This window comes from Pogoniulus pusillus, chromosome 5 (assembly GCF_015220805.1).
Source record: "Pogoniulus pusillus isolate bPogPus1 chromosome 5, bPogPus1.pri, whole genome shotgun sequence".
NCBI classification, from domain to species: Eukaryota; Metazoa; Chordata; class Aves; order Piciformes; family Lybiidae; genus Pogoniulus; species Pogoniulus pusillus.
Window position 1 is genome coordinate 26,679,244 of NC_087268.1, and position 18,876 is coordinate 26,698,119.

The 18,876-nt window shown below is 41.9% G+C and overlaps 1 protein-coding gene across 4 annotated transcripts in view; it reads left to right on the forward strand.

The window, feature by feature from the left end:
- The window catches only part of MAP4K4 (mitogen-activated protein kinase kinase kinase kinase 4), a 176,042-nt gene extending 157,857 nt beyond the window's left edge, over positions 1-18,185 (forward strand). For all 4 annotated transcript variants that reach the window (XM_064143604.1, XM_064143605.1, XM_064143606.1 and 1 more), the window contains 7 exons: positions 1,671-1,814; positions 6,684-6,818; positions 9,721-9,821; positions 10,562-10,711; positions 11,484-11,643; positions 13,728-13,867; positions 14,882-18,185. In XM_064143604.1, coding sequence (XP_063999674.1) covers positions 1,671-1,814; positions 6,684-6,818; positions 9,721-9,821; positions 10,562-10,711; positions 11,484-11,643; positions 13,728-13,867; positions 14,882-14,965 — 914 coding nt within the window. In that variant the 3' untranslated portion in view covers positions 14,966-18,185. The remainder of the gene's footprint in view (positions 1-1,670; positions 1,815-6,683; positions 6,819-9,720; positions 9,822-10,561; positions 10,712-11,483; positions 11,644-13,727; positions 13,868-14,881) is intronic.
- Positions 18,186-18,876: the final 691 nt, after the last annotated feature.

An 18,876-nucleotide genomic window follows, 5' to 3' on the forward strand; every position in this document is an offset into this window, starting at 1 on the left:
TACATGTTGGAGCTGAATCACTTACAGCTTTAGTCAGTGGTTCCCAGAGCTGCAGGAAGGCGACTGACTGCTGCGCACTTCCATGGCTGGTTTGGTGCTGCTACAGCGTGTTCCAAGCCCTGACTCAGTGCATGCCTCACTTTCCTTGCATCCTTCTGCTGCTTCCCAGTTGAAAGATGTCTCCTCCTGGGGGCTGTGGGATGCTATCCAGTGAGTTCAGATCTCTGTGAGGGATGCAGAGGCAGGAGGAGAGCAGGATGGTAATAGAGGGGGTGTCAGCAGCTGAAAGAGAGGCTAGGTAGCAGGCTCTCTCCCAAAACAGGCATTGTGCCTGCTGGAATCCACGGTCTTTCCTATCTGGAGAAGGCAGATGAGTAGTGAAGCAGCAAATCTGAGCTGTAACGGTCTCTAGGGACTGCTGAAACTTCCTTACTGGAAAAGCAGGAGAGAGGAAAGTAGAGAAGTGTGCTGGTTTCCAAGCTCAACATAGGCTATGTCTAGTTTTTCTCGTACAGACAGAGGCTTTTTGAAGTGCCATAAGCACCAACTGCAGTGAGCCCCTTCACTGTCATTACCTCCCCCTGTGTACTGCATTGCTCTCCTTTAATACCCTGTCCATCATGGGAGACACCTTGCACCCCTTGGATCACGTTGAATGTGCCCTCCTTTTTGTAAACCATTCTCGTGCCTGATAGTCAGGGGTGATTTTTTGATAGGGTTCCTCATCCTTTTGAGCAGTGCTGTTTTTCACAACTGTGAGAAGTTATGTCACTACTTATAGATGCAGACCAGACTGAGATACAGACTCCTGTGCACTGGGCACATGTGGTCTATAAGAGATGGTTCATTACAGGATCATCCCAAATGATGCATCCATTGGCACCAATATAGTTATATCTGGGGATTAACTGTCTGACTAGGGATTAAAGCAGTGTAACTATGATCATCTTGTGTGAGTTTCACTTTTCTTATTTCATTATTTTATTATGCTTAAGGATGGCATGTTCTACATTGAGGTTGCACCACAGAAGTGTAATAAAGCAATCACATGTTTAGTTTGGTTTCCATCCCCTGTTATCTGATCACAGTTTATGACTTCTGGACTGAAACACTATTGCAAATAAATAGTTAAGAAATTTTAGAGTGGTAATATATTAATAGATCTTTAAAACCTAGTCTCAGATATACACACATACATTTATTGCTAAAAAATCCCCCAGATTATTTTATTTTAAATGCTAAGGTTTTGCAGGACTCATGGAAGGTGCTCCAGTAGATGTGTGGACCTTGTCAAAAACATCCTATTACCAGGCACCTCCTACCAGCAGCTAATGCATCTTCAGAGTATAAGTTTGGGTTCCTCTTTGTCCCTCACCTCTCATCCAACATTAGCATGCCCTTTTCTTCACAGATTGGTGCTCTAAAAAGCTCTCTATGATCTACCAGTCTCTCACTCTCTTGAATACTGCAGTTTGGTGTCAGTAGTCACGGTGGGCAGGTAATGTAGAGAGCATCTGCATCATGAGATCTTTGAGGCTGCAGGCAGCTGAGGTCCAGCCAGCAGTGGTTAGACCTGCTTGAAGCAAGCCAGTTGCTGTAACAAGCATGAATTCACAGTATATGTGGAAAACGTGCCTATTAACTTGAATCTTTGGTTTCCTTTCATTTAGGAGTGAACTTGTTAGTGGGCACTGAAAGTGGTCTGATGCTGCTAGACAGAAGTGGTCAGGGGAAGGTTTATCCACTCATCAATCGAAGACGATTCCAGCAAATGGATGTACTTGAAGGGCTGAATGTCTTGGTGACAATTTCTGGTAAAGTTAACTGTTCACTGTAATTTTTTTCCCACATTTGGAATGGCATGACAGAAAATGTTTCTTGGCAGCCTGTGTGTTGAGGGGGAAGTCCTGACTTGACTGAAGTAATTGGATTTTCCATCTTTCCACCTCTCTGAGTCTGCAGTTTACTCCTGCAAGTGAATCACTTTCCACACAACGCGTTGTGCTTGCCTGTCCTCCGTCCTTCCTCTTGTGGGGTGGCCTTTAAAAATGTTGCTCAGATTTGGGAGAAATGTCTGGCTTGCTTTGTTGTTCAGTGTTTGGGAGTTGTAAGTTAATGCTTTGTGAAGTTTGTCAAAGTGGCACTCTTTCTGTCTGCCGTGATTAGTTCCATCCTGACCTCTTCTAGCTAAAACATGATTTGCTGCTTGGGTCTAAAGACGTCTTGTGTATTAAAATCTATAGAATGGGAAATGCCTCTACAAAATAGGGAAATAAGCATGACGTGCAGTGAGCATGTGTATGTTTGTGAGAGGGGAGGACAATGTGTATGTGATGTAGAAATTACCAACATGAGAAGGCAGGGGCAGTGCAGCTTTTGGCCTCTTCTCTCACTGGGTGCAACTGCAGATGGCAAAGCAACGGGAGGTGAAGTTGTGGTGGTGATTGTTGTGTTTGGTTTGTGTGTGTTGATGAAAACTATGTTTTATAAAGCTTGAGGTTCCAGACTCTTTGGCTCCAGAGAGCTATTGTGTAAGGTGACCCTGCTTTTAAGCAGCGTGGTGTGGTGCACTGTTAATCTTTCTTCACAGGTGTCAGTTTAGCCATTTACCTTCCTTTAGTTTTAGCTTGTTTGTGAAATCACCCTTTGCTCTGTTGGGCATATGACAGGGAGGGCATGTTAGATAAGGTTACTCACAGTAGCCCCTCTGTCATTGTTCAGAGCAACCCAGAATTTTGTTGAGGCTCCAGAGCCACTCTGACTCCACTGGAGGAGCTCTCTGTCTCCTGTAACTCTTGTGCAATGGGACACACACCTATGCAATTTAACGCATTAGCAGTGTTATGCTGCTACAGATCCAAAGAACCGTGGTGGTGCTGTCAACACAAGACTTGGCTTCTGTTTAAAAGCACCATATTTTATTACCTTGTTGCCTGCTGTATCCTCAGCTACAGCTATGGTGTGAAATCCTTGAAAAGATAAATCAAGGAGGGCTTAAAACCCCCAGAATCTCCTGTGTGTCCTTTTGCTGTCTAATGCTGTACATTAAAATGCAAGCATTTGAAAAGCATCCTTTGATAAAAGAGTTTTTTAATAGCAGAGTTTGCAAGCAGAAATAGTACATAATCCAACTTGTTTAAAATCTGCTGATTTGAAGCATACCCTACAGAGAGAACAAGTGTCTGTGATTCAGTCTTGTGTGTAATTGTTTAAGGTTTATTTACGTTTGTGTCAGTCACAATTGGAGTACCCTGACACATCCGTTTTCTTTGTTTCCTTCCAAAATATTGCTTCCTCTGTGGAGACACGCTACATTAACCCTTAAGGAGACCAGCTGGTCTTTGGCTGCTTTATACCTTCATCTCCGCCCCGTCTCCTGCATTTCATGCCATATCTCAGCCAGCAGTGGGTTTTGGCACATTGATTATGGAGTTGCTTTGTCCCAGGGCTGCTGCTGCTTTGCTGGGAGCATTGTTCAGCTCCCTGTGCTGCACTCAGCCATGTGTCCCCTTGATTTTTTTGGGAAATGACAGTGGTGAGCTTAGAAAAGTATCACCACATGGTGTGAAAAAGTTGCAGTGCATTAGGATTTTCACCTAAAATTGTTTTTAATATACAACATTGGGTCTGAAAAACTTAAAATCAGTTTTTCCCCTGACATAGATCTGAAGTACAAAAATTCTTGCCAGCAAAGTTTCTGATTCTGATACACTGAGCTGCTAGAGCTGGTACAAGGACATTTTGCAGGTCAAAACAGGTAATTGGTTCTTCAGCTTATACTGTTGAGAAGCAAAACCAGCTTTCACTGCTCGGGTGCTAAAAATACTGGAAGGGAGAGCAACGACGTGCACAGGGAACACACTCCACTTGTGGCTGCCTGAGGGTTTTACCGGTCCAACTGGCTGATGGTGGCACTCAGGAAGGTAGGAAGGGATGACAGAGTAGAAGAACTGGTTGGAATCTGCCTGCTTAATAACTAAAAAACCACAGCAACAATACAAACAAAAACCCAATACAGTAAAAGGGACTTGCATTCAAAACGAGGTCTGTGGGAGAACCAGAGCCAGGAGTTCTCACAAAAGTCACTGGCTGATCAATTAATTTTATGTCTAGAGCGGAGTTTTCTTTCTTATTTAATGGCCATAACATTTAGCCAAAAAAAAAAAAAAGCCCAACTACAGTTCAGAGTTTTGAGAGCTGTTTAAACTGACCTTTACAAGCAGAAGGCTCTGCCCGCCCTGCCTCCCAATACAAACATTAAGAGCAGCATAACTTGTTGAAGTACAGGTATATAGTCTTGTTGATATCATGAACAGATTCTACTCTTTTCGTGTCTGGCTGCTGAAAGGCAGAGGGATTTCCTGTCTTGTGACTTCCCTTGTGGTCTAGACACTAAAACACAATAGGAGCACACTTGAGATATTTCTCTGTTGTTTTGAAAAGTATTTCTGGCTGGAGAGGAGCACACTGGTGCACATCATGTGAACCAGAAGAAAAATAACAACAACTTATGCACGTGCTGGGGAGTTCCCCTGTGTGCTCTTTGTTCTGAATCTTCAAGTTTGACTAAGCCAAAGCCGTGGAAATATCTGAGAAATAATTTGTCTCCCAATGGACAGGAACTTGTGATTGTTTTAAAAACATTTCCTTCATTGTCCTGACCTGAGTTCTCTGACTTCGTCCATGCCCAAAACTGCAGTTCCTTCTGGTGTGGACTATGTTCTCTACTTTTCAATATTTCTGAAAGGGCCCTTCTGGCTGTGGTTTGCAGTATTTTCTTGGGAGGGCCTTTACTTGGTCAGATGTGAGACTTAGGGCAGTATTGTTTCCTGCTCTAGTCCTTTTAGCCAACCTTTAGAAAGCTACAGGAGTGATGGGGCTTTATCCCTTTATGAAACGTGGCTTAACAAATATGAAGTCAAGCATTATATCAGGGTGCTCATTTACTGCCAAATCTGCTGTCACATTTGTAGTGGGGATAAAATACGTTACTTCACATTTCATTTGGTGCCATCACATCAGAGGTGCTTTTAAAATTAAGTAGTAGGTCCAGTATTTGAAAACAGGTCTCCAAATCCACTTCAAATTTAAGCTTGATGGACAGGCTTTACTTTCAAACTGTTTTTTTAGATAGGCTGGATGTTAGGAGGAAGTTCTTCCCAGAGAGAGTGATTTGCCATTGGAATGGGCTGCCCAGGGAGGTGGTGGAGTTGCCATCCCTGGAGGTGTTCAGGAAAAGCCTGGTTGAGGCACTTAGTGCCATGGTCTAGTTGACTGGATAGGGCTGGGTGCTAGGTTGGACTGGATGATCTTGGAGGTCTCTTCCAACCTGTTTGGTTCTGTGATTCTATGATTTTAAGGACAGGAGTATGGTCACTTCCCCACTCCTGCTAGCCACACTGTTTCTGATACAGGCCAGGATGTTGTTTGCCTTCTTGGCCACACTGCTGGCTCATATTCAGCCAGCTCTCAACCAGCACACTCAGGTCCTTTTCTGCCAGACAGCTTTCCAGCCACTCTGCCTCAAGCCTGTAGCATTGCATGGGGTTGTTGTGACCCACATGCATGATCTGTCACTTGGCTTTGTGAAGCATCATACGGTTGACCTTGGCCCATCAATTCAGCCCATCCAGATCTCTCTGTGGAGCCTTTCTACACTCGAGCAGATCAGCACTCCCACCCACTTTGGTGTCATCTGCAAACTTACTGAGGATGCAGTTAGTCCCCTTGTTCAGATCATTGCTAAAGATACTAAGCAAGTATCTATCAAGACTGGCCCCAGAACTGAGCTGTGGGAACACTACTTGTGTCTGGCCACCAACTGGATTTAACTCCATTCGCCACCACTCTTCAGGCGCCACCAGCCAGCCAGTTTTTTACCCAGTGAAGCATCCTCCCATCCAAGCCATGAGCAGCCAGTCATTAGCTTTCATCGAGTGGATGAAGTTTGAGTGGGTAATATGAAATTCTCTCGCTACGGTTTCAGATACTGTGTTTTTTTACTTAAACCAGAAACGATGTAAAATAGTTTGGCAGTGAAATTGTTCAGTGCTGTTGCTTGGTGTGCTTTTCCACCTGGGAAATAAGAAACAATCTTAGTAAAATCTGAGCAATTTGTGTCTCTGATGATGATATAAGGGATGGAAATGGCCTAGTCACTAACCGGGAAGAATTTAGATAATACTTTTAATCACCATATTCCTCTTAATTTTCACTTCTGCCTTTCAAACCAGTCCTGTTCTCTTCTGATAACAGTCTAGATAATTTTGGGTTTCAAATTCCATTCTGCTGTGCTCCTACAGGTTTTTGCAAAAAAGAGCTGTTCTGACTCAGCTGTAAGTGTTTCTTTTATCTTGGTGTATGACTCTCTAGTGCTTTTGTTGTGGGAGTGTAGCCTTTTACTAAGAGAAGGTGTTCACATCCTAAGAACCAGACAACGGAAGAGTTTGTTGGTTTGTGTTCATGTGGTGTTACCATGTGTCACTAGCACTGAGTATCAGGAAAGCATGTGTTTGGGTCGAGTCTGGAGTAAAGCTGTTGTGGATGTCAAAACTGAGGGAGATCTCTGTGGTTGCAGCAGTTTCTCATTCATTGTTACTTTGGCTTGCTGTTCGCTTGGGCAGGGTATTTTGCACTTCACCTTCCTATGGAAATAAATCAGTCTTTTTTCATTTTGTGACCAGGTAAGAAGAACAAGTTACGAGTTTACTATTTGTCCTGGTTAAGAAATAAAATCCTTCACAATGACCCTGAAGTAGAGAAGAAACAGGGATGGACAACAGTGGGTGACTTGGAAGGCTGTGTGCACTATAAAGTTGGTGAGTAGCAAATGCAGCAATCAAATCATTTGGATAAAAGCTGTCTAAGAAAGAGTTGTGCAGTGTGTGTAGCCACTAAGTTTGGGGTTTGGGTTTATTTCTAGCTGTCATCCCTGCCTCTTGAGGTGAGCTTTTCTGGCAAAGCATCAGAACAGATGATAAGTTACTCAGTTAAACTGAATGTGGGAAAGGTTTTGAGGTGAGGTGCTGGGCTGTGAACTGGAGCAGGTGCAAGTTCCCATCTGTCTCTTTCCCATAGTGGATGCAACTTCCAGGAGAGTGTTAATATGGACTGTGCAGGTTGGTAATGTGTCACCACCTTCTTTAGGCCCTTTAGGTAACAAAAGGACTCTCTTCAGCCAGCTACTGTTCTCTTCAACAGGTTGCCCTGATCTTTTACCATAGTGAAATCACATGCTGTAATGGAGTGAAAAATGTTTCTCCCTTTAATGTAGATTTTAAGGACAGGGTAAAAAAAGAAAGAGTGAGAAGAGAAAGCAAGCCTGGCTAGTATGTGAGCTTTGGGGAGGCATCTGGTTAACTTCAAAATTATTCATTGATTCCTCTTAGCTGACAACATTTCCTAATGTTGTCCATGGCAGTACAGTTATGGGTTGAAATGTGATTTTGCTAGGCTGGTGCCTTTTGAGAGATTTTAAGAGTTAAATGTATTTGGCTGTAGAAACTTCCACCAATACTAGTGCACATAGCATTCAGTCAGCAGGGTATGCAGTGAGACTGCTGCCCTGCAGGTGGGGATATGAACCAAAGAGCTCTTTCTCCTGCTTCAGCTTCATGATCAGTATTAATGAGCACTGGCTGTTGCCTTAGATTTGGTTTTGTCCCAAGAGCCAGCTCAGTTCCTTTCCAGCTGTGTCAGTCAATGTGGAGCAGCAGCAGAAGGTCTGAGCTCAGTCTTCTCCTGTCATGTGTGTGCTCTTGGAAAAGCCTTCTAGTGGGGCATAATCAGTAACAATGGCAGTAAGTAACTGCTGAAGCAGGAGCCTGACCCCAAAACCAATTAATAATGTACTTCTCTGGTATCATACCCCGGGGTGTCAGCAGCTTAATGAAGTGGCCTGTTTACAATACACTAGCAGCTATTGAAAGAAGGCTTTCTAGCAGGGAAGCTGCTGAAACAAAGAGCATTCTCTTCCACATGAAGAGAGGTTTGTTATCCTAGACTGCAGCCTGGCATTGAACTTCCTTCTGAGCCATAGATGTACAGTAGACTCCTTCAGGTAGTGAGAGGCCTCTTTGACGGCTGTGCTTCAGTTCCCAAGAAGGATGAGCTCTGCCAAAAGTTAGGCTCATGGTCGGAAGACTGCCATCCTGGCAGCTGGCAATGATAATTTCCTTGCCTTTTTGATGCAGCAGGGGTCTTGGATGTCAGGGTGAAGTGGTATTTATGGATCTCATTTGCTCCAGGCAACTGCTGCTCTAAATGATAAATTGCTCTTTTGAAACTTAAGATTTGGGTGAATTCCCAGATAGTACCCAGAGCAAGGAATGAGGATTATCAAAGGTCCCCTTTCACAAATAAGGTGGTGTTGGTTTTTTTTCAACATTCCCCTTTTCCCCATTAATAAATTCCAAGAAGTCTTGTGAGCTAGACAAACTGAACAAAAGCTCTGTTTTTCAATCACTACAGCTGTGGAGATTGAGGCATTTCTTTTGTGTGTTGAAAAAGGTTCAAGTCCTTTAGCACTTACATTTCAGTACTCTTTGCTTTTCTGCAGAGTAAAATGAGAGCAAGTAGTAGCATTGTCTCCTTGTTGACGAACAAGAGACAACAACTGCAGGTTGGCACAGTAGTAAAATAGCGAAAACTCATTAAAATAAATAAATAAAATTAATAATTAAAGAAGTGCTCTCACAAGGCTAAGATTGTCACTCCTACCATGTTTCAAAATTGGTTTTGGTTGGGAGATCTAATGGCAGAAGGTGAAGGTGCATGGACTTACCCTTTGTTTTGGAAGAGTGTTCTATTTCCCTAAAACTTGAGGTAGAGTGGTCACAGAAACTTCCAGAGGTTTCTCAGCAGCATCCAAATAATGATTGATTTTTTTTCTTCCTCTAAAAAGAGTGCTGGAAACAGGTTACAGGTTGTGATGGTTAACAAACTTCAGCATTTGGAACTCTCATGATCTGTTTACTCCCAAATCCAAATGGCAGCTGGAGATGCAAATCTCCAGATACATTTCTGCATTTTGTCAGACCTCTTCTGCGAACAGTAGTAACAAGCAGAAGTTTTTGTGATGGCTAATTTAGTGTGCTGTTTGAATGCAGCAATAGAGACAGATTTGAGCATTTGTGGATCATCTGTGTAAAATCCACAGAATTTCTCAGAAATAAAATGACTTTTTCTTTTCCTAGGGACAGAGGAAAGTGCACTGCTTTCCAGGTAGCCTGTTGCTTTTGAAATGGACTTCAAATCTTTTTATTTCAGTTCCCTTTTTTCCATTTTCCTCCAGGAGGTTCTGCCATCGGTTCAAAATACCACTGCCAGTGCTGTGACTGGAACTGCCAATACACTCTGTCACAGTATGACACACAGTCATGGCCTTCTGTTATTGGAAATGTCCCTGTCCAAAAATTAATGTTTTTGTCTTCATGAGTAAGCCCTGTTTAAAGGGAGGGAAAAGTGTATGCAGTGTGTACCAACTAAGTAATTTGAGATAGGGTGACAGGTTCCGTTACTTGTAAGAGCAATGGCTTTTGTGGCATAAATGCATCAGAATACTTAATTACAAAGAGTTATCAGTCCTAAAATGCAGAGTTGCTAAAAACCTTCTAAATATGTGTTAGGAGGGGGAAATACAGTAATTTGCTGCTTTCTCAGAGTAACTGGAATGACTTTGGAATTTCTGCTTGAATTCTTTGTTGTTTTGTTTAATTTCAGTAAAATATGAAAGAATCAAATTCTTGGTAATTGCATTGAAGAGTTCTGTGGAAGTCTATGCATGGGCACCAAAGCCATACCATAAATTTATGGCCTTTAAGGTAAGAGTATATTCCAGCTGTATTTAGAAATTCCTAATAGTCACTTGCAGTTACCCTTCTACAAAAATGTCCTGGTATTTTGTCGTGGCTGTTTTTGCAACTTCTTTGGTAAATCTGCCACAAACTTCATGTTATACTTTAATGTAGGAATTTTTTTTTTAGCTCTAAGAGACAGTGCACTTAAAACTTATAAATCATAACTGAACACAAACTAATAAAGTGACACTATCTCAACTGTCTCATTTCTCTATAAATAAAACATGAAGCAGAGGGAAGTGAACTGAGTCTAAACGTCTTCATCTGAGCAGAAGAAGTCATAAAGTGTTATTCAGCATTGATGTTTTGTGTTTATTTCTTTTTAACACACAAGAATGAAGTTAGCTGGTTTGGTATGATCAGTAGATTGATTAACAGACAATCAGAGATACATTGTGCAGATTGAAGTAAACACTATGATTACTCTGAACTTTGGGGAAAACAATTCTTAATTGAAACAAGCATATCAACTAAAGTAAACCCCACACAGATCGGCTTACATTATTATGTGGTTGCAATGTAACAGGTTGCAGCGTACTCTGTCCTTGTCCATGAGGGTGCATATAAGTCTAACTGATCTGGTGGATGGTGGCCAGAGGGACATGGGAGGAATAAACACATAATATGTGCATTAGAGCATGTGTTTATTAAACCTGCTGTGGTCCTAAGTGTTAAAGTGAAGCTCACTAATGATTGTCTTGCAGTCGTTTGGAGAATTGGTACATAAGCCATTGTTGGTGGATCTAACTGTAGAAGAAGGTCAGAGACTAAAAGTGATCTATGGCTCCTGCGCTGGCTTCCATGCCGTTGATGTGGATTCAGGATCGGTCTATGATATTTATCTACCAACACATGTAAGAGCTGCTGCTGGGGTTGAGTGGTTTTCTTTCTTTCTAGTTTGCACCCCTTGCTTTCTTCAGATGACCAACGTGCCAGACTGTCTCTGTGGATCACTGCCAGATGCTGGCAGCAGTAAACTGGGTGGAGTCCAAGCAGATACAGCTGCTTGTGCTTTAGTCGCTTGTTCTCTCCTCATGGTCTCCATGAATGGGAGCTGTTCACTCATATCTCTTGGGGTCCAATGTGACTGCTTTTTGGGTAGCTGCTAAGTGGCTGAGTGCATTGCAAATGCTTGGCAGAGACTGCAGGGAAGTGGCAGTAGAAATAATATAGCAGCCCACTGATGAGATTCAAAGGCTTAGCAAGGCCAGATGGCCTTAGCTACCAAGGTTCCTGTTGTTCATTGTACACAGAGGCGTCAGATGGACCTGCAGTTGTGATGCACTTCTCAAGCACAATTCACTACAGTGGAGACATCTGAGGTCTGCCTCTGGGCTGCTTGTCTCAGGCTGCCTTTCATGGAGAGAAACAGGGACTCAGAGAAGTTATCTGTTCCTGTTTTCAGATGTCTGCCTTAAGATGAAAGGATTAGTGGCCCAAGGGATTATAGGTCCTTTTTGTCACTTTGTAGGGTGTCTGTCTTATCAGGAGCAGAGTTAGCACTTCCAAAGTGAGTGGATCATTGATCTACTGTCAGCCAAAATCAAAAGTCACCCAGCTCTTTCTCCCAGCACAGGCTCAGCAGTATTAAAACAAAAGGCTTCCTCTTCTCATCTATCTCTGTAGATCCAGAGTAGTATCCAACCTCATGCAATCATCATTCTCCCAAACACGGATGGGATGGAGCTGCTGGTCTGCTATGAGGATGAAGGAGTTTATGTCAACACATATGGAAGGATAACCAAGGATGTGGTTCTGCAGTGGGGAGAAATGCCGACTTCAGTTGGTAAGTGCTGCTGACGTGGTTTAGTGTCAGCCCTTCAGTGCTGGGTCTAGGGTTGGACTGGATAATCTTTGAGGCCTTTTCCAACTAGATATATTCTGTGATTCTGTGACAAATCCTCACTGGGGAGCATGTATGCACATGGCAGGAGGAAGGTATATTGAGTTTGACTTCAGATTCAGAAGCAGTGGTGATGCAGTGATCCAGGAAAACAGATGCACAAAATGGAGAACAATTGTATGAGTCTGTGCTGAGTTTTCAAAGAAAAAGTACAAAACAAGCAAGTCGTGGAGTTCAGGCATGAAAAATTCACCAGAACCTCTGTAGGCTGCTGCAGAATATTTGCTAGACAGTCACAAAGTTAAGAAAATGTTTCAGTACAAAGACACATAAGGTGGCAGGTGTGTAAGGTATTATTATGGGTAATGGTTCATAAATGAGAGTCTCTATATCTGATTTGGTGTGTTTATTTTAACTCACCTGCAGGTTGATCATTTGTGCTGGAATGATAGTTCTCCCACATCTCTAGGTCAAAATAAGGTAGTTTTGAGAGTGGGAGCAAGGAACCTAGTAAAACAGGCACAGATTTCTGTAGACAATAGTACATTTGTTACATCACCGCTACACACCAGGATCCTTCTGACTGCCTGTGCTGCTGCATTTGCATCTTCCTTTTGTTAAGCGAGCACGTTGTGTTTTGCTTGCTTCGGAATGGATGCATGTATTGGGAGGTGATTACTGATAGCTGTTCAAGCTAAACGATAATGGAAGGAGGAAATGTGAAGAAGTTTCACTCTGAGCATGTTCGCTCCTGTGACTTAACTCTTGACTAGATCTAAAACCCAAGCAGAATTATCAGCTGGCAAATTGCAGAGCCTTTGGGGACTGTGAAACAAATGGCACTGAGGCAGCTGGCACCATCTAAACATCTCATCTGACAATTTTAGAGGCTTTTTGGCCCAGTTGCCTCTAGTGATATATTTAAAAATACCTAAATTTCCAACATGGTGGTTATGTCCAGTACTATGGTTGTAGCAGATACATTGATTTATTTTTACTGAAAATTACTCTCAAAAAAATTTACAAAAGGGAAGTACTGTAGAATTGAATACTTTTTAATTTTGATGGCTAAGAACTGCTGTTCTTTTTGTTCTTCTCATCAGTATGCATGCAAACAGAGGAAACAGCTTATTCTTCATTAAGTTCCCATATGTTGTCTTTGGCAGTATTCCCCAAGACTACCCATAAAATTGCTTCTTGAATATACCTTTGGATAATGGTGGTGATATTCTGCTTTATTTTACATATTTACTGCTCTCAAGAACAGTTTTGGGGTTTTTTTGCTCATGCTTCTGCTAATTTCTTTTCTCTGTCACATTCCAAGGGAAAAAAGCTTGGGGTTTTTTGCTTTTTTTGTCCACAGAGGAAAGCAATATGACAAATAATAGTATTTTCACTTGGAAAGCTTAATGTGAATCCCTTTGAGATATTCAGAATGCTTTCTGGAGCAATTGGCTTTCTTGAGGAGATCAGGTTTTTGAAGTATTACACCTATTACAGAAGGCTAGTTCATGTTTTCTTCTGGTTTTCCCTTTGCTTCTTTCTCTGCTTTTGCTGACAGACTCCTTCAAGCTGGGGAAGTAGTATTATAAGACTATCTAGTGTTAGGGACATACTGGAGTGCCTGAGTTTAGTCTGTTTAAACCTTGGGTCGTGATTTCTCCTTGTCAGCACCTAATTAGTCTGTCTGTTTGCCAAAGTGGGGGATAAAAAGCCTATGAGAAATTCAATGTTCCTTCCATTTAATTGGAGGTTCTACAGTTCCTTTTGTGTCATGAATGCTCAGGGAAGAAGTTTGTGACTAACAGGGAAAAACCACAGGGAAATTTAAGAAAAAAAAAAAAAGATTTTAAAAAAAAGGTATTTTTAGACATGAAGCTGCTGAGAATGGAAATACATTCTGAATATTTGTGTAGCTCCAGTAAGCATGTGCAGGTGATTTTGAACAGGTCAGTGTGCATTTCTCTGCTTTTTCAGTTGCACTGTGATTGTCCTAATGGCCTGTGCGTTGTGTTTTCTCTCCAAAGCGTACATCCGATCCAACCAGATCATGGGCTGGGGAGAAAAAGCTATTGAGATACGGTCGGTGGAGACTGGACACTTGGATGGGGTGTTCATGCACAAAAGGGCACAGAGACTCAAGTTCTTATGTGAACGCAATGACAAGGTACAATTCCCCCTCACCCCAGTTTGTTACCTAGATGGCAGGTGTGTACTTTAACTGGGTACTTGGGTTGGATTGACTCGGGCCAAGCTAAACACCCACCCAGCCTCTCACCTCACTCCCATGGGATGGGGAGAAAATAGAGTGAAGATGGAAAGTATCAACAGATCAAGATAAATAAGAACTGCACAAGTTGTGAACACAAGCCAAGGAAAATAAGGAATTAATTCACAACCTTCTGTTAGCAGGTGGATGCCCAGATGCTTCCAACATGTGCAGTGCTTGCTTGGGAAGACAGATGTCATCCCCACAGTGTTCCCCCTGTGCTCTCCCATTCTCTGAACATTTATTGTTAACTGTGATGTTAACATGTAATGGGATGTTAACGTGTTCATTTTGGTCAGTTTGGGTTGGCTGCCCTAGCACTGTTGCAGTGGGAGACCCCACTGCTTCTCTGCAACTATGTGAAGGGAGGTTGTAGTGAGGTGGGGGATTGGTCTCCTCTCCCTAATATCATGTGATAGAACAAGAGAAAATGACCTAAAATTGTACCAGGGGATGTTTAGAAGGAATATCAGGGAAAAAAATCTTTACTGAAAGAGGCATTAGAATGGGCTGCCCAAGGCGGTAGTGGAGTCACTGTCCCTCGAGGTGTTAGAAAACCGCATAGACTTTAAGACATGGTTTAATGGCCATGGTGGTGTTAGGTCAAGATTGGACTCAATGATCTTAGAAGTCTTGTCCAACCAAAGCAAGTCGGTGATTCTAGGAGAGAAGAAAGCCTTGACGCTCTTCAAGTGTTGCTCAGTGTTAGCCAAAACATTGGTGTGTCAACAACACTGTTTAGCCACAAATACAAAGCCCAGCACCATAGAGGCTGCTGTGAAGAATGTCAACTCCATCCCCACCAGACCCAGCACAGCATCTGAGCTATACTGTAAAGATCAAAGATGGTGAAAGCAGATTAGAGCCACAACTGCCTTACTTGTTGGGTTTACCCACCTCTTTTCTCCACAGGTTTTCTTTGCCTCTGTACGATCAGGTGGAAGCAGTCAAGTCTATTTCATGACCCTTGGCAGGACTTCTCTTCTGAGCTGGTAGAAGCAGTGGGATTTGTCGAGGAATTGCTGACATCCAGAGTCTGAGATCTTCATAACATGGAATTACTTTCAACTGGAGTACAGACCTGCACTAATGCAGCACTCTGTGTAAATGTGTGTGCAGGCATCACTGGTGTTAGGTTTCTTTTTGTTTTTCAACTGAGGCTGCGATGCAGCTGGTGCTGTAAAGATATTGCCATCAGGTGCTACAATGTCTTTGAGGTTTGGGATCATGCTAGAAAGCTACAGGTCTTCTTTTCCCTTCAGCTCCAGGATTCCTAGGCTTTGAAGGACTCTGTTAGTGTTAAAACAGAGGGGGGGGTGTCATGGAGGGAAAAAGGAAAAAAAAACAAAAACAAAACCAGACATACCATGAACATGCTGTTGAGTGGACAAGGAGGTAGGCAAGAGAAGGTGAGAAGTGGTGTAGAGAGTCAGACTGGCTGAAACAGAGGGCAGATCTAGTCTAGTAATGTTAACAATGTATTTAATTGACATTTCTTTTTTGTAATGTGACAATATGTGGGCAAAGAGGAAGGTGCAGGTTTTAAGAAGTTAATATTTATAAAATGTGAAAGACACAGTGACTAGGATAACTTCTTGGGGACAGGGAGGGTGGGGCTTGGGTGGAATTCTTGGGGTGGTTTTTTTTGTTTGTTTGTTTGTTTGTTTGTTTCTGCAGTTTTATTTTGGCCTGGCCAATAACTTTAGTCATTTTCTGTGTACCAGGTATTGCCTGAAACATGCAGATAATAAAAAGAAGAAAAAAAAAGGAAAAAAAAAGGAAAAAAAAAAAGAAAAAAAGGGGAAAAAAAAATTTGATTTTCTATAATGATTCTGTGTTAGGCCAGAACTTGGTTATGTCACAGTATTAGCACTGCCTCAGTTAAAGGTTTAATTTTTGTTTAAACCTAGAAGTGCAACAACAGTTTTACCACAGTCTGCACTCGCAGAACTAGGAAAGGAAAAAAAAAAAAAAAGAAAAAAAGAAAAAAAGAAGAGAAAAAATAAAATCCAAACTACATATGTTTATTTTTTGTGCCTACCTCATTGTTTTTAATGCATAAAATAAAAGAGGTGGTTTAGTTTATACGTTTTTAGATGAAAACCATTAATGTCTAATTTAATCTTAATACCAAAACTACCAGATCGAAAGGTTTCCGACTGTTATTGCGTAGCAAGTTTCAGCAGGAGGAGAGAGTGGCCCCTTGGGGCACTAGTGGTAGCGGTTTGGCAGTGAGACACTGACTAATGTAATTTGCTTACAAAATCTGGTGAAGCAAGCATTTTGAAAAAACAACAGTTTCATCCTTAAGAGAAGTCTGAATTTAGCCTAAAACCAGAGGTTTCCCTCTTCTAACACGTGGGCTTAGTAACAGGCAGGTAAAATTAACTAGGCTAGTTCTTCTATAAACTGTTCAATGTAGGAAACATTTTTGGGGCGGTGATGTTTTTCTTTTTTAAGAATGCAATGCACTAAAACTCTTTTAAGAATGTAGTTAATACTGCTTATTCATAAAAAACAGTGTATACCTGTGTTTAGATTTAAGATCCCAGCTCTGGCTTTTTTTTTTCTTTCTTTTTTTTTTTTTTAAAGTCAGTTTTATTTTATGAATAAGTTCTGACATTTGTAATAAATGTCTTGAGAGTAATAATTTGTTTAATGGCTACATGTTCATTACTTGAGAAACCTTGAGTGTGTAATAATCTGTTGGTGTTGTGTAATAATGCACAGTGTCACGATTCAGCCATTTTCCTTTTTTGTTTTCACTTTTTCATTTTTTAATTCCTTTGGTGGGGTACTTTGTTGACAGCTGCCTTAAGCTGTTCCTTCAGTGAACAGGCTCTCAGTGTTTCATGGGCTTTGTCTTCTGCTGTGGTTAACTTTCCTTCATGGCATGACAGGTAGGGTTTTTTAAACACGTATTCTTCAGTCAAGCTGGTGGCTCGAGCAACTGATCATACAATCAATTCAGAGCCAAGAGCACCAAGTGTGCAAAGCTCAGACTCGACAGACCCTTCTTTTGGTGTCAGATCTGACTGCTGTAAGTCCTTCAACCCCAGTCAGCGTTGCTGCTGAAGACTCTGCTTCGAACGTTGCAGACAGTTGAAAAGCGAGCGGTAAACGCGTATCGCCAGCGTACACGTGTGCACACACATCCCACTCTCTCCCCCACCCCGAAAGAATCAAAACTCAAGAAAGCCTTACATTTGCTGGCGGAGGAATACCTAGAACTATCTGTTTTTTTAATCGTATGACTTTTGGATAGTGTTGAAGGTGAAGGATATGTTCTTTTCAGGCTCAGTGTGGTCAGCCAGAAGAACGATCAGCCTTTTGTACTATAACGAACTAAAGGGGACTTGGAAGCACAGCGTGGTGGTAGACATGGGTGTTAATCACACGGCTGCCCTGTAGTGTAGTGTGCCGAAGCTGATTGGATCGAATGTCAGTCTGCATGATTTAAATCTTCCAGCGCTATGCGGTCAAAAATTAATCTAGTCCTTGAAAGCTGATGCTATTCACCTAGAGGAAGATGCTCCAGTACTGTAGGGATGCCCAGGTCACAGATATGTGCTGTTGAAGTTTCGAGGCACCAGGGTGGGGACTTTCTCCTTCCTTTGGTGAGGCTGCCCCACCTGGCAGCTTCTGCCTCCACAGAAGTGCCAACGTGGCGAGGTAAAAACAGTATTACAAAACCACTATGTGTACCAACATTGAACTCTTCAAACAGTGCTTTTGTAAGCAAAGAAGAAAAGAAAAGCTCCTAGGTTTAGTTTTAAGCTTTATTAAGTAATAATTTTCTGTATCTTTAAGTCAAAGTAACCCTAACTTGTATGACTGCAGTGTTTTTATTTTTTATCTTATGCACATGTTATGTTGGAGAAAATGTTTACAAAAAATGGTTTTGTTACACTAATGTGCATCACATATTTATGGTTTATTTGAAAGTGATTTTTGTGGGTTTTTTAGTTTTTCATGGTAGTAGTAGTACACTTTTTGTGATTTATAACCCCAAACTCTGCTGATTATAAAGATGCTAAACAATACTACAAAATGACAAACTGCATTAAAATTACTAATCGTAGAGCTGCAAAGCAGACTGGTGACAAGTAAAACACTCAGCCTTTTTTTTGCAGTGCTATCTAACTTGTCTTCTGTGTATTATGGAAATTACTGTTTTTTTCCCGTTTTTCCTTAAATAAAGTCAAATTGACACCTATTGTATGTGGAAAGTATTTTTAATATCTACTGGCTGCAGAAATCAAACTGCATGTTGCCTAGTTGGATGTACCATAAGAACAAAAGCCTTATATTGTCAAATCTCATCATTTTAGAGATTTTGACAATAAATGGAGGCTTTTGAGTGCCTTTTTTTGTTGTTCTGTTTTTTTTTTCCCTTAAGGCCCTGTCTCCTGGTGCAGTTGCTCTTTTGAGAATTAGAGATTTCCTTTTAAAGATTAAAAAAAAACAAAAAGTGAAAAGCTTAGAAACATTAGCGAGTGCCTGGTGGTTGGGAAAGAAGAAGTTGCACAGAGGAGAGCCTGGGCGCGTTGTGAACGTGCCCTTCTGCCACACCACTCAGGCATGTGGTTTTTGTGAGCTGGCATTACTTGCTGCTGAGGGTGCAGGGATCAGGAATCCTGAGCCATATTCTCCCACAGCTCCAAGGCATAAGCCATGAATATTGAGCAGGTTTGATGCAAAGCTGCCCTTTGCACCTTCTGGAGTTCTTGTTGGCCCTTGCCCTGTGCTTTTCCACCATGGGCTGTGTGTGTTTTCTGAAGTGGAGATAAGCAGTAGACATTTCCTTCCGACTGGGCTGGTCTCTGTGAGAGGAGGAGGAAGTCCCTGTTCCCAAGCTCTTGCCTTTATTTGCACTTCATCCGCAGAAGGCATGGGCTGTGGTGTAA